Source organism: Electrophorus electricus, chromosome 4 (assembly GCF_041902795.1).
Source record: "Electrophorus electricus isolate QZ-2024a chromosome 4, ASM4190279v1, whole genome shotgun sequence".
Taxonomy (NCBI): domain Eukaryota; kingdom Metazoa; phylum Chordata; class Actinopteri; order Gymnotiformes; family Gymnotidae; genus Electrophorus; species Electrophorus electricus.
In genome coordinates, this window is record NC_137500.1 from 36,455,001 (window position 1) to 36,469,938 (window position 14,938).

At 44.1% G+C, this 14,938-nt stretch overlaps 1 protein-coding gene across 9 annotated transcripts in view; it reads left to right on the plus strand.

Annotated features, from left to right (window-relative positions):
- Positions 1–14,938, plus strand: part of cobll1b (cordon-bleu WH2 repeat protein-like 1b) — a 32,855-nt gene that overhangs the window by 7,427 nt on the left and 10,490 nt on the right. For 6 of the 9 annotated variants that reach the window (XM_081713566.1, XM_035523534.2, XM_081713568.1 and 3 more), the window contains 7 exons: positions 7,531–7,713; positions 9,799–10,006; positions 10,211–10,436; positions 10,569–10,610; positions 10,767–10,864; positions 11,204–11,422; positions 11,869–12,040. In XM_081713566.1, the coding sequence (XP_081569692.1) occupies positions 7,531–7,713; positions 9,799–10,006; positions 10,211–10,436; positions 10,569–10,610; positions 10,767–10,864; positions 11,204–11,422; positions 11,869–12,040 (1,148 nt within the window). Of the gene's footprint in view, positions 1–1,515; positions 1,761–1,780; positions 1,912–7,530; positions 7,714–9,798; positions 10,007–10,210; positions 10,437–10,568; positions 10,611–10,766; positions 10,865–11,203; positions 11,423–11,868; positions 12,041–14,938 lie in introns of those variants that run through there. The other 3 variants (XM_081713570.1, XM_081713571.1, XM_081713569.1) reach the window with 3 other exon arrangements.

A 14,938-nucleotide genomic window follows, 5' to 3' on the forward strand; every position in this document is an offset into this window, starting at 1 on the left:
AGCTCTCTGTGTAAAGTTTGTTAACTAGTGGGGGAGCTATTTTTCATGTGCACTCCAGTGGGATTATGGGTCATGTTTGAACATGCGAGCAATGCATGACTATCTCAGAATGTAATCTCCTCTTAAAGGATAAGGATGGAATTTTTTAGGGCCTCTCCCTTTCCCCTCATTTTCTTAATTGATTATTTTAGTGGGAGGTATTACCACCTCCTTCTTCTCAATGCAGACACAGCCAGGATCATTTTTAGAGCTAAAACAGAAATAAAATCATTTAGGTATTCCTGTTGACCTACTTAAACTGTAATAACACAAGTCTCCCAGGGAAATTTGACCAAATTCAGTTTCTGGATAAATAATGACCAGTTTAGGATCTACTGGGAGCAGGCAAATGGAAGCTGCTGTCTTTGCAGTCTTTAAGAGACAAGAAAAACATGTGCTTAGAGCTGCTTTGGAATCTTAAAAAAGCACCCGTACTCAAATTCCCTTGACAGAGGCTGTACATAAGTGAGTCCTAATGGGGTTGTAGACTGTGCATTTTAATGAGCTTTCTTCCTTTAGTCCGACTGATGGGACCGCTAATTGTACCTTTCATTCCCAAATCCATTCTAAAACGATGGAGAAAGGGAGAGCAGGTGTTCCAGAAGGATTTGAACTTACGCATTAGCTCATTTGGCCGAAATGCAATGATATACAATTTCACAATACAGTCCACCACAAGAACAAAACATCTTTAGTGGCCGACTGCACATGGGAGATACAGTGACTGTTTACATTGTGCCACAGTTTCTCTTGCACGATGGTTTTAAACGCACAACACAGCAGCGAGCCATCTGTCTGTGGGCCTGATGGTCTGGAGAAGGCTCAAGCCAAGCCTCTCTTTCCCCAAGCCATCCGGGAGTAAGCCTGTGGCCACCAGCACATCACAGACCCGACACTCTGAACTCTCGCCCAGGGATCTTCTAAGCCTGCCAGAGCCTCGGTCTGGGCTTTGGAATTGGTCCGGAAACAAAACAAAATCTCAGGCTCATTAGTTGATCAAAGTGTGCAGTGGCATGTTGCTGAAAGGATGTGGTGCCAGATAGCAAAGCGCGGTATGTGTAATGCTGATAATCTGGGGCAAACCTGCAAAATAACGTGGGTTTTAGTCACGGACTTTGATTACTCTGCATTTAGAGACTGATGACCAATTATACCGACTTTTTATTTCGTCCTTCTTTTCTGTCTTTGGAGTCCTGTTAACATATCAATTCACATGTTACTTTCACAGAGTAAGCCATCAACATTGAGTGAATTATCTTTATCGGTAGTTGTGCGTAGATGAATGTGTTTCGGAGACAAAGCTTAGTTATGTGTTACCTTTGACATCACAAGCCTATTAGTCAACCTCTGTTTTACAAAACCAGAGGCTATGCAAAGTCTCCTCTTTGTCACATGATTGAATTTAAGCCCTGTAGTCAGAGATAAGGGTTGCAGTCAGGGTTGTAGACATAGATAAGTGGGTTAATGCTCGGAGGCTTGCTTCACTCTCGCTCGTCAGCTGAGACACTTGCCTGGAGCCCTCTGCACAGCATATGCTGATTACTTGTCTGCTTACCATTGGCTGAGGGTGTACTGCCAGGAATGTCCAGTCTTACACACCCACTGCCACACACGCGTGGCTCTTCGGCAGTTGAGGGATTTTCTGTGACAGCTGGCTGCAGGGAGAGAGGTGTGTGAAGCCAAGCTCTCTGACGTCACAGGCTATCGGGCGTGGCTTTAAGGTAGTCCTGTTGTGCGCAGGCATTGTGGAGCTGACTTTGTGTGACCCGCTCTCTTGATCCGTAGGCCACAGCTGCTTTCTGAACAAAGGAGCATAAACGGGAGGTTCACGAGGTAAGGGGGAAAGCACTGGGTGAAAAAAATGTGGATCAGGTGAAAACATTTCTATTTTCTATTTGTTGGGCTGGTAATACAGAGATGATAGCAATTTACATACCTGAGTGAGTGAGGAGGAAGAGGTATATGTGGGTGTGCGTTTTTGTGTGTTTTTGAACTGTCAAGGCTCTACGTGCTATCCAGACTATGTTGCTGCCTTCACTTTGCTTCTGTTACGTTTGCTTACAGACTGTTATTCCCACCACTATTCTGTTTACTGTTATGGCTGTGACGTCATTGTACAAGTAATTTTCTGTGAAATCTGTTTGAAGTTTATGATAAGTCATCAAGATCCACTTTTATTGCATTCCCATCAGATGTAAGGGAATTCTGTAGTTTCATTTTTCATACAGAGGCATGCATTGTTAAGATGTTTCTAAAATATGCTGGGTGTAGTCCGGTAGGAAGCGTCTTGGCATGTTGTTCTGAGCTGCGAGCATAAGCCTACCTTTCCCCAGTAGAGCAGAGGACCGACTGGCTGCTCTCCAGATCCACTGCCTCTACCAACCTCCTTACAACCTTTAGCCCACACATACAGTCACAGCCGGAGTTGAGCCGCAAGCCGGCGGTGACCTCGCTCCCCTTTTTCACCCCGCATCGTTCTGGCCAGCTGCAGGCATTTTTTTTTAACATCATAATTATTCCTATTTTCACTGATTTCCTTTTGCCTTGTTGTAATGGAATTCCATGAAAGCATTCCATAACCGTTGTTTTTGCAAAATCTGCGGTACCAGCTGCAATAACGAGGACGGGAATGTGTGGAATCTCCACAATCCCTGTGGCTCATTTCTCTCTGGCACCTTGCGGTATTTGCTGATACATGTGACCTCAGAGATCACTTGTTATTGTGCCTTGGCTGCTTGATCTCGGTTGTGTCTTTAATACGTGTTTACCTAAAGGTTAAGAAGCCACGTTGTATTCGCTGAGTAAGTAGTGAAAACATCAATCAGGCTCCCGGAGCCACTCTGCCTCCCTCGAGTCCCACACACTTTAATAATGGTCTGGGAAATGGGCATGTTGGACTGTTAGAATCAGCTAATGCCATCGGGTCATTCCTGGCTCATTTGATACATGCTTCATGTCACCAGCAGTCGAATTTATTTAACCTGCTAAGGTAAGGCAGGCAGGCGTTCCCCTTTCCTGCTGAATGGAAGTGTAAGCAATGATTTGAGATGAATGGAAACATGATAGTCTTTATGTGAAGTTCCAGCCTTTCATGGGTGACCAGCAGAGCCTTCTGCTGTTCCAAACGCAGTAGGAGTAGACTAAGCCAGAGATCTCTGTAGTGGTGTACAGGCAAGGATATGCACTCAACAGGAGATCCATCAGCCCTGAGACTTGTTCCACAGTGAGGTTTGGATTTGGTAAAATGTTACTGGAAATGAATGAAGTACATGTGACTTACATCTTTTAAGACAGACTGTGTAAAAGGTCTAGACAGACAGACAGGCAGACAGACAACAGCCAATTCTGCCCCGTCACGCATGTGACGAGGCCTGGAAGTAAATCACTGGGCAGCATTTGAAATCTGAACCTACCCCCACTTCTCAGAAATGAAGCATTCGTACTTCTCAGTAGTTCAGCCTTGCACATTGTGAGTTGAGGTGCGATACAGGTGGTTTGATATGCTGTGCTCATGTTTTTCTTGACTTTGTTTCACTAACACCAATAAAGAGGATAACAATGGAGGTTCGATACTGTGTTTATTTTACAGACTTTTCACAGGCAAAGTCTTATAATCTTTAAACTAAGAGTCTTCAAATTTATGCAGGAACATAACTACATAACAGTATGCAAAGTTGTATTATTGTTTTACTAGAGGCTCTTTTTCAAATGCAAACTCAGTTCCGAGCCTTTTAATTCCTTATTCATTCTAGTAATGTATTCGATGGCCTCTTTCCCTCTTCTAAATAATGTCTTTGTTCTTCTGATCTCTCCTGTGTATACGAAATGGATCAGTAAAGAATGCTCAGATGGTATTCCAGCTAAAAATGGGATTAGATACCTGTGTTTTGTTGAGTCCCATTCTCTCTCTGAATGGAGTTGGGAAGAACCAGTCTAATGTGTTTCGTTCTCACAGTATCTGTTTAGCCCCTGACTTTAATGAGGCTGTGGGAGGATCTGAACTTTAGGATGAGCTCTAGTGTGAGGAGCATGTCCGCATGGTCTTTACAACTGCCTGCCTGCCTGCTCGGGGTGCCATGTTTAAGGGCATGCGAACCATGTGCAGCTGTGCCACGCGATTATTACAGCACCAGGTGTTCTCCACACAAAGCAGGTGCTGTGCCCGCCTCGCATATGTTCCCATGTGCCTCTCTGGCAGCAAGCCATGTGCCAGGATGGTGCTGGTGGATGTTCTTAATGCTGTTAACCCCCTGGGAGGTGTTGGTGGTAACAATTAGCGCTCTGATCATAGGTGTAGTTTTGAGGGGGGGTGGGGAGACATGGTCCCTGCAGTAATTCCTGCTCATTATACGCTACCCATATAATGTCTTAGGTTGAGTGATGTGAGTGGTGACTGCCCCCAGCCCAAGTTGAAATGAAACCTATGCCGCTCTGACCAGGAGGAGGGTGATATTCATCTCCAGTTGTCATTGCAACCTTTTCATGTTTCTATCACATTCATTTCTGATGCATCCTTTGGTTTTGTCATTCTTTGAAAATCGGTGGTTGCTGTGAAATTAGGTGTGTCCTTTCTGAATGAGTGTGGCATGATCGGGCCTCTGTGTACACTCACTGGGGGGAGGAGACCTCGAGCCGGTCAGGATGGAACATGTCGGCTGTTGAAAAGCACAGTGCCACTGTGTGCACAGGGCCCTCTGTGAGCCCTCCAACCCCCCACCGTCACGTGTGCGCTGTTTCCATGCCTGTCTGAATATTAGAGCCAGAGGGGTAAACATGGCTCCTCACCAAACAGACTGCCCTCGCCACCAACCAGCCAAGGGACGCTCCCATGTCATTTCGAGACCTTATTCAGAAGTAAATATTCATTATCCAAAGCATGGATCGCTTTTTATGGGTCTATAGCTTCTCCTTCTTATGCACAAGGTTCTGTCTCAGGTTCTGTTTTTTTAATTTCATTCATTCATTGCTTTTAATAGTCGAAAGGGCAGTAATTATATGAGAAATGAAATTGAGGCACATGCACACTGACAAAACACTGCTGGATGTTTTTGGTCGGAACAAGCATAAGGATTTGTGGAACCTTGAAATGTGGACTTTACACCTTTTCTGTGTGGGTCTCTGTTTGAGTATGTCTGCCTACGTGTGCTTGTGTTCAGCCAGTGAGAGACTGCCCCACACAAGAGAGGCTTTACTTTAAAGCCTCTCACACTCTCATCAGAGTGTGGTGACATCCATACCTGAGCTGATAAGGGTGGAGGATAATCAGGGGAATTTCCTGTATTTTGTGGGTTTTACTCAATTTTTAAAATATTTTATTTATTTATTTATTTATTTTGTGGACCCCAAATTCAACCACTGTAATCGGTAAAACCCCCCCACAGACTAAATTAGCTCTCAGGCAGGTGTGATCCAGACTTCATTCAAGCACATTTGCAGCAGTGTTGGGTAAATCTGACAAAACAAACACATTTGTGAACATGCTAAACACCAAACGTACTCAGCCGGTTATTAATCAGGTTTAGTTTTGTGGTTTTGTATACGGGGCTGCTGAAAATGGATCCATGGAAGTGAAGCAGATGTAAGACTCTTGTGAGTTGCCGGAGTGCTCTGATGCAAAGGCTGCTGTTTCAGATCTTTGCTCTTTCAAAGGTCAAAGGGCGCCTGCGGGTCTGCTGACTTACTCTTACAAAAACAGGCGATGCTTTTTTCTTCGGCTTGCCCCTTTCACGGCTGTAGACAAGTCAGAGATAGTGTGCTATCCAAACATACGTGTTTTTAGGGCATTCTGACCCGAACGGGAGCAGATTACGTCCTTAGGGATGGATTTTTTCTAAGCCTCCTCAGAGAATCAAGTAAGTGACATCAGAATCATATAATTAGTGCAAAACAGTGTGGTGTAGTGAAGTGGATGTTGGGCTGAGGTGTTCAATTTCAGTAAGTAACACTCCTATGTATCTTGTATCATCTATTTGTGCTGCTTGTGCTGATTAGTAAAGCCTTTTACTCTCTCTCTTTTGGTCCAACTACATGCCCCAGAATCCTCTATTATAGGCCCAGACCCTTTCTATGATTGGCCTGTTATCATATGTTTCCCTTGTCTCCCCCTTTATCAGCAGGACTTTTGTGTTTGGATTACATTTGGACCAAACTTCTCTGGTCCTCATGGCTCAGTATAGTTTGATATAGTAACCCCTCACCCAGACATTTCCGTAGCACCGAGCGTGCTTTTCACGGCGTGATGTAACAGAGTGGGAACCTAACGTGGTTTCAAGCTGTGTTGCGTTAACTCTGTAAATCATTTCGAATTACACACAATACTGGCATGATGACCCACCCTCTGCACCAGATGCGCTTAAAAGGATCAGCATGCATCTCATCCTTCGTCCTTTCATCCCCCGCCTTCATCCGACTGAATAAATCACTTCATTCCAGTGTGACTTGTGTGTAAAGTGGACTCAAACGCGCTCGTTTAAGAGCCGCTCCCTCTGACTGCGAATTAAAGGATCGCTTTCAGCCCGTTTCATGCAGTTTGGTCGGATTAGGATGCCTTTCATGACAATGGAAATAGCGCCGCTTCAGTTACTGTAAAGATCCATGGAGATAGGTTACTAGCTTCCCAAGATAAGTTTTAGATTTGTTTCTTATAGATATGTACATACCAAGATAAACACAATATGTGGGCATGGCAATATTATATTACAGGCCTGCTGCCAGTCACAAGGCTGACTACATGGCTTGTCATGACACAGGAAGTGCACTCCTATGTTACGTTCGGTATGTTGTACCTTTAAAATTAGAAGTTCAGCCCAGGCAAAATATCGATTGCAATTTCCGATGGAAATCAAGTAAATGTTGGAATCGTCCAACAACACCCCAAGACGCTGAGACTTGAATCAGATCTCAGCTATGCCATGTGCGGTCAGTATGTCGTAGTGCGACTCGCCGCGTTCCCAGAAGAGGAACTTGCGCGGTGTGGTAAAAAAACCATGCTGTTTACACTGCGTGTGGACCTGCGGGCGTATCCTGCATCTGCGTGACCTTCGTGCGCTTCGAGCTAATTTGGGTGCGTGCAAGATGTTTACCAAAATAAAGCACCATGCAGTTCAGTTCAGGGCAGCACTCGATTCATTGGAATGGTCGGCTCGATGTGTTTCAGTGGGCTGAGGTTGAGAAGTTGTTCTTAAATCAGTTAGCTTAAATCAGCAGCAGAAGAGCACTGCATCTACACTACTCCGAATGACAGTTTAGATATGTGGCCCAAGTAATCATTCCTTCATGAATAAGTCATTTGCTAGAAAGGGAGCTTTAGCTGAGTCCAGTTTTCTGTTGAACCACAACATATTATGTCATAAGTTAAATATGATTAATCACTGTTGCTAGTGTAAACACAAGAACTGCTCAGGCAGGGTGTGATTATCTCAGTAATCTGTGTCTCTGGGTTCTCCACTGCCTGTAGTGACTTTTTGCCCCCATGGTTCTGTCTTTTTACAGGAGGTCCTATAAAAGTAAGGCTCCCCCTCCCCCGCCGGCGCCGCATGGTCCGGCCTCGTCTACAAGCATCCCAAAGCCTCCACGCACCGCTATGGAGCCCAAGGAGAGCCTGCTGGAGCAGGAGCTGCTTCTGACGGTGGTGCTGCCCGAGGGGGTGGAGAAGACCACGCAGGTGCATGGCAGGTGAGACGGGTGATGTGGAGCTCACGTCCTTGCCGAGACGAAGTGTGCGATGGGCCGAGCCCGGATTTCGTCCGGCAAGAAGAGTGGGGCACGTGGCTTCTGGAAGGGGCCGGGTGGAGCTGGGCCGTGTGGCTGCTCGACATCGGACACATCCGCGGCTCTTTTTTGGCCTCCTTTACTAGAGTCTTTGTGGCAGAGCTCCTGGACTGCTAAGGTCTCTCTGCAGGAGACAGAGGGCCCAACAAGCTACAGTACCCTGCTGTGTGTGTGCATGTGTGTGTGTGTGTGTGTCACTGCAGTCTACAAAAGTATGTGCATCACAATGCTCCTTAGCAACCGCTGCTCTGTTTCAAACACAGTATGATGAAATCCAAATGCTTAAGAATGCTAATGAGGATCTGCCAAAATAGCACTACGGTTCTTCCAGAACCGAGTGCAGTAACAGATCATGATAAATGTTGTGCAATGGAGGGCTTGCAGAATGGTTCTCAGAAACCTGTTCACTGTTGCACTGCCATAAATTAGCTTGTTAGTCACAGAGGGTGATGACTGAGGCATTAAGGTAGCTGTGAAGATACTCGAAGAACCAGTGAGGGTGTGCTTAATTAAGATGTGCAACTCTTCTTTCGTGGCTCGTGACAGGTGGGCCTTACCGCAACCTCTCTGAGTAATAAACAGCATACTACTCCCAGGTGGACCGATAGGACCTGACCTGCCTTTGCCTTGGAGGATGTGCATGGATGCTGTGGCATGAGTGATTTCATGAGTGATTTCATGAGTGATTTCATTAGGACAGGTTGCGTCAGGTTCGAAGTCGCTGAAATCGAGTCAGATGGGCGGTGCTGCGGAATGCAGTGAGGTGGTGCGCGGAGAATGAAAAACGATTCCCATCCGTCTGGGAATCGGCTGACGTCTTTTGTCTGCTCTGCAGGGGTAATCGGAGTTGGGTCACCGATGACATAGTTATAGTTATTACGCTATAGCATGGTCATGGATTCAGTTGTCAGCAATTCCGTACAGATGGGGGCCTTTAGAGCTGCGATTTAGGAGTCTCTGAATGTCATACCACCAGCAGCACTGCACAGTCTAAGCCCTGGTCACCCCCTGGTGCTGCCATGCACTACGAGCACAGACTAGGAGCTGCATGGGCAGGGCACAGGAAGGACAGAGCATTCCAGACGCCTTAATTGAGTGGAGGATTTAAGAAATATACTTTAAAAGGTCTTTTAAAAGCCAAATAAACTAGGGACCTCCGTGCCCTTTCATGCTAGAAGTGAAACCAAGTTTAATATAAAGGGATTAGGAATCAGGTTCCTCTGCTGAATTTGCTAATGGAGTTCTCCAGCGTTCCACTAATCAGGATTAAACTGTTGCCAGTGGATTTTCAAAGGCCTCGTCGATCCTGACATTCCACAAGCAGTTGGAATGTGCCGCGCTGCTCATTCTGTCACTAAAGGATTTTCCACACCCGCTATCCTAGAATGACAGAAGCGTTAGGTCGTATACATAGCATTCCCTCATGTTCTGTGTGTGAAAATAAGAATACCATTTTCTGATTATACTGACACTGGCATTGAAGAATTTTACATTATTGTGTGAATGTTATGACTGAGGGTCTGTATAACATGGAATCCAAGCATTTACAACTTGATGACTTTTTTTGGTTGTTTCATATCCAGTGATTTGTTGAAAAAAAGTACCCTTTTCATTGGAGTCATTGGATATATAAGAAATTTTGCTCAAAAGTTGTCAGGTTTGTTAATCATCATAAATAGATCATATTGTGGTTTGGTTAGAACCCAGGAGGTTCATAGTATTTGCTCATTTTCCACCAGCAAATGAATCCACTACACTGCAAGGTGAATACTGCAGATACTTTAAAGTTCCCCTCAAGAGAATTCCAGTGCTTGGACAGTTTTGGTCTTTACCTTGGTCTTTATGTATGTATGTATGTGTGTATGAAAGTAATTTTTTGCTTGAAAGTTATTATACCATGCGCGTAGTAGGTAGAAGTATCTGAGAGCAGGCGGAGGATTTCCTTAGGGGTATCCAGTGAACGTGTATATCGCTCTGTGTTTTATTCAGTAAGCCCATGATGGACCTGCTGGTCATGCTGTGTGCGAAGTACCATCTGAACCCATCGAGCCACACCATGGAGCTGGTGTCTGCCAACAGAAACCACATTAAGTTCAAGCCCAATGCCCTCATCGGAGCTCTGGAAGCTGAGAAGGTCGTGCTGAAGCCCAAAGGCATGGAGGACAAGAACCGGAAGACTGGCCCGCAGATGCCCGAGGTAAATGCTTGTGACCCTAATTTTCTCTTGAATATATATATTTTTTTCTTGCTATTGAAAATTTTTCTTTTTTCCACTTGCACACAGCCCTTTCTGTAAACAAGACGTCTGTTATTTCGATTCTCATGTGTCAACAACTTTAATGACAATGCCCGTTGGCTCTGATCACCTTCTCCTGGTCATGCTCCTCCCCCCTTCCTTAAGGCTACGGTGCGCCTGGTAATAAACTATAAGAAGACCCAAAAGACAATTTTGCGGGTGAACCCTCGCGTGGCCCTGCGCGAGCTGCTGCCGGCCATCTGCGAGAAATGCGAGTTCGAGACGCAGAGCACCGTGCTGGTGCGCAATGTACGTGCCGAGGAGCCGCTGGACCTGGACAACTCCCTCAACGACCTTGGACTCCGGGAGGTGTACGCCAGAGACATGAGGGGTAGGACCCACACCAAAAAAACCCAGTTAGAAATGCCATCAGCTGTTGCTGAGGTTTCTGTCCTCCCACCACGTTGTTTCCTCTACTGTATGGCATTTTCTTAACTCTATGATCTCGTTGATCTCCTAACAGTTATCAGTCCAGCAGGCCTGCCGTCATCACCAACACGCTCAGGTGTCAATCACTATCTCACACAGTTGTAATGTTTGTACTGGTGTCATTTCATTTTCAATCAACTTTTTCCCATTTTCGCTCTGTTAAACATTTTTACTGTGCAGTTCAAGTGAAAATTCAAGCCAAGACATTAGAATTTGTGATATTGCCTAACAGATATAATTCAACTTGGCAAGGACAAACTTCAGAAAGAAAAAGAAAACAAAGGACTGTTTAGCCTGTTTAAAAGAGGAAGTAAGAAGAAACCCGATCAGGTGGGTGCTGCTTTCACTCACCTCATTTATGATATTTTATAAAACACTGGCCTGATCAGCTGCACTCAGCAACCAGAACTCTAGGCTCGGCAGCACTGAGGCTATCAATATAAAATATTCTTAATCAGGTCCTCACTATTGGCTCTGAAACATTAGGAGACCAGTAGCATTTTGAAAGCCATTTACACTTTACACAGCTAATTTGTTTGCCATCGAGTTCATGGCTGGTAGAGTGCATGTTTGTTTTGGGTGCTCTTCAAACTTTGCATAGGCATTTACTTTAGTTATTGCATCGGTCAAGGCTGTGAAAGTCAGGCTGTGTTGCCTTCTCTCTTAAAGGCTTTGACAGTGAGCGCACCGGCTTCTCCGATCCAGAGGAAGTCGAGACCGTCCAGCATGAGTTCCCTGAGCGTGCACTCTCCCACGTACGACTCCAACAGCATGCTGAAGAAGAAGCGTGCTCCCCAACCCCCTCGCACGACGCTGCAGTGCGGGTCCACTGACCACAGACATCGCTACAGCAGCACCCAACTAGCAGCTCAGCCTGATGGCACCCAGGTACGTACGGCTTCAGCTAGCCTTCCCATTGGCTATTACAATTTTAACATGTATCATATAACATACATTACAAGTTTGAAATGTGTTATATAACATACATTAGGTATATACATTAGGTATATAACATACATTGTTCTTTGGTCTTCATATATCTTGCCAAATATTACTATCTGTCACATACTCCATTTCACTGCGAATTATACTGTGTATGACTATGTATGTGACAAATAAACCAAACTTGAACTTGAACTACTCAGTATGCATCTATATCAAAATTGAATGGTTCTTAGCATTTATCTGTGTTTTCACTGTATTTTCCTGAGGGAATATGTTTGGGTTTGTCCCTAGCGGTATATGTTGTTATAGGTAAGTATAGGTATATGTCCCTATAGGCATATGTTGTCCCCATATCTATATGTTGCTAGTAATGGCTCTGTTCTGTGAAGGTCCAAGCGCATCTGTGTCGCGCCGCTTCAGCCGATTCCTCCTTGAAGAGGAGCAAGAGGAAGGCTCCGCCGCCCCCCACCAGCCCCATCAGCCCCACCATCAGCCCCACCATCACCCACAGCTGCCCTGCTGCAGCAGCCGAAGAAGTGCTGCACGACAAGGCTGGGACGGGTGAGTGCACGTACATGCATGCACGCACGCACGTACTCACACACACACACACACACAGCCCCAAACGGTCCATCAGCAGTCCTGTTCCCCCAGCTGCAGATGTGTCCTGCTTTCGGGATCTGTGGCCCACTCATAAACATCCTGTCACTGTGAACACAGTGGGCCTGTAAACAAAAAACTTTATTTTATTTCATTTTTCCAGCTTTACCATTAATGGTCTGTGTGGAGTTCTGAAGTGTGCTCACCTTGACAGAGCTGAACATCTGTACTTTAGTCGGCATGTCAACAAAGAGGGAAAGTGACGGAAATGCTCGTCACTGCTGGTTGCCAGGCTGTTTTATATACATTTTGCCTCCTAGTGGTTGAAGTGCAGCATTTCACTTTGACTTAAATTTCTTCTTCATGTATATTTTCTCTATTCCAAACTCCTGCATTTCTGCAAAATCTGCTCTGCATTTATCTCCACATAAAGTACTTTATAGCAACAGACTTGGAGTTTCATAGTATTCAGAGTTGATTTGTTTATATCACCATAAAGTTGTGGGGCTGAGAGGTAGATACCTTTTCCTTGCAAATGATTTGAATCTGTTTTGTCTGTCAGACGCATATGCATGCAGAAACATGCAAAGTACAGAGCAAATAGGGATATTGCTTTTGAATGGATTTATAGAAAATGATACTGCAGCTATAGCATTTCTCAACAGGACTCTGAAACACAAGTGACTGCAGTTAACTTTTCATACTTTTGCTTAAAATGTGCAGTATTTGAAATGACTGAATTTAGTCTAATATTTTTACAGGTTTCAGTGCTGCTATGATTTCATTTTAGACTGAACTGAAGCTTAACTCTTTAACTGGCAATGGCAGACTTTAGTGAGGTCAATGGAAAAAGCTAAATTGAACTGCAGTGCAGTAGTGCAGATCTCCTTCTGTTTGAATGTTAATAACAGTCAAGCCTTTCCACACCTTTTTCCATGTTACTGAAACAACGCCAGTTGCTTCAGATCTGACAGTTACATTTATACATTGTTAAGTTACATTTATATAGTGCTTTTAACAATCTCAAGGTCACTTCACAAAACAAACTCAAAAAAGCATGGTTATGCATGGCTTTGAAAGTGGGAAGCATTTAAAATGCTTGGCATGGCTGAGGACCCATAGGACTGCAGAGTTGTGAATATACTTTAACTTTTTTAAGGAGCTTGTCGGGGGGGCAATCAGTTGGAGACATAACGGAGGTATGAACCAAAGCCGACACATTGTTGTCGGTCAGGAACGAGAGAGCAGTGTTATGCAAGTGAAAGAAAACGGTCTTAGTGAGAGACTTGATATGTCCATCAAAATTAAGTGATGGGTAGAGTTGGCCGATTTAGTGAAGATTTAGGACCGACCAGTGACTCTTCGGTTTTATCAGTTTTTAGCATGAGAACGTTATCATGTATCTAAAAGTTAAGTTTAAAGCAGAAGCACAATCAGTTAGTGTGCTGGGAGGTGAATCTAAGGGGGGGGTGGGGTGGGGTGTACAGAGGTATAACTGGATATCATTGAAGGCTATGAATAATCCGGCAGAGTGGGAAAATATAGATTAGGAAAAGAAGGGGTCCAAGAAACAGCATAACTTTTAATATATGCAAACAGCATAACTTTTAATATATGCAAAGCTATAACACATTTCTTTTGGTCTAAAACAGCTCATGATGAAGAAATACACACAGTTTTAATTTGATCTGAGAGTTTATTGGCTGTATTAAAAACTCTGCATGAGGTTAGCCAGAGTAGCCCAGAATGCAGAAGCCTTTAGTGATGCCTGAATATCTCACTGGAGAATAACACAGGCACCGCAGTATATTACGACTTTGACCTTTTATGATGAAGGTAGGGTGGGGGGTAAATAAGATATTGCATACCATAGTTCTATCTGCACTATCACTTCCTGTCTTGTTCATTAAGAACTCTCTACTTTGCAGACTGACCAGGAGGGGGCGCTTGAGAGTCTGGTGCTACAGTTCTCTCTTCTCTGCTACTTTCTTCTCCTCTGAGGCCTCAAGTCATTTCTCTTCCTCACATGGGGGCCACTTCCTGATTTCACTGTATTTGTTTTAACTTCTATTCTTTTTTATTTTTACTTTCTTTTCCTGTCTGTTCTAATCATTTGGAATTGATTTCATACTCTTAATATTGTGTTGATTATAAGCGGTGTAGACATATTCTATTCACAAAAGTGTTACATTTCATGTAACTAACCACCAAAAAACACCAAATATAACCAAACAATTGCTTATTTTTATCTTGCTTAAAGTTTGACAAATAAAACACATTTGTTGTGTGTATTCTAGATTTCATTTTGCTTCAATAGTGGCAATTTAATTTTGCTACCATAATGGTCTTAGTCCATAAAACTGATTTACTAGTAAAAATGATTTACTAGCACTATTAGTGGTATCTTGTTGTTATATTCATGATTTATGGTCAGGTCCCATTAGGTCTGTTAGCTAAAGTTTACTTCAGACTTTTCTCCACTGTCACACCGGGCCTTCCTGCTTTTAAACATCACACTTTAATTTGTTTCAGTGAACATAAGTGTGGCTCATCCATATAGGTAAGCTAACAAGAGCTCTCATTGTAACCATGACGGGTTTTCTTTCTCAGAATGTCTGTGGAATACTGGGGATGGAGCACAGTGCTTGAAACATGCATTGTTTTGCTTAGATGTTTGGAGGTGATAGCAAGTTTTCCATAAAAGTGTGTGAGGGGGAGGGGGGGAAGCTTTTAGGGAGTAAATGCGCGCTAATCAGGGGTTAGGATCTACACGCATGCTTTGCCTGGTGTTCAAAGCCGCCTCATGAGACATCATTCCGATCCTTCCTTCAATCTGATTTTTTTTTTCTAAGTGTACTT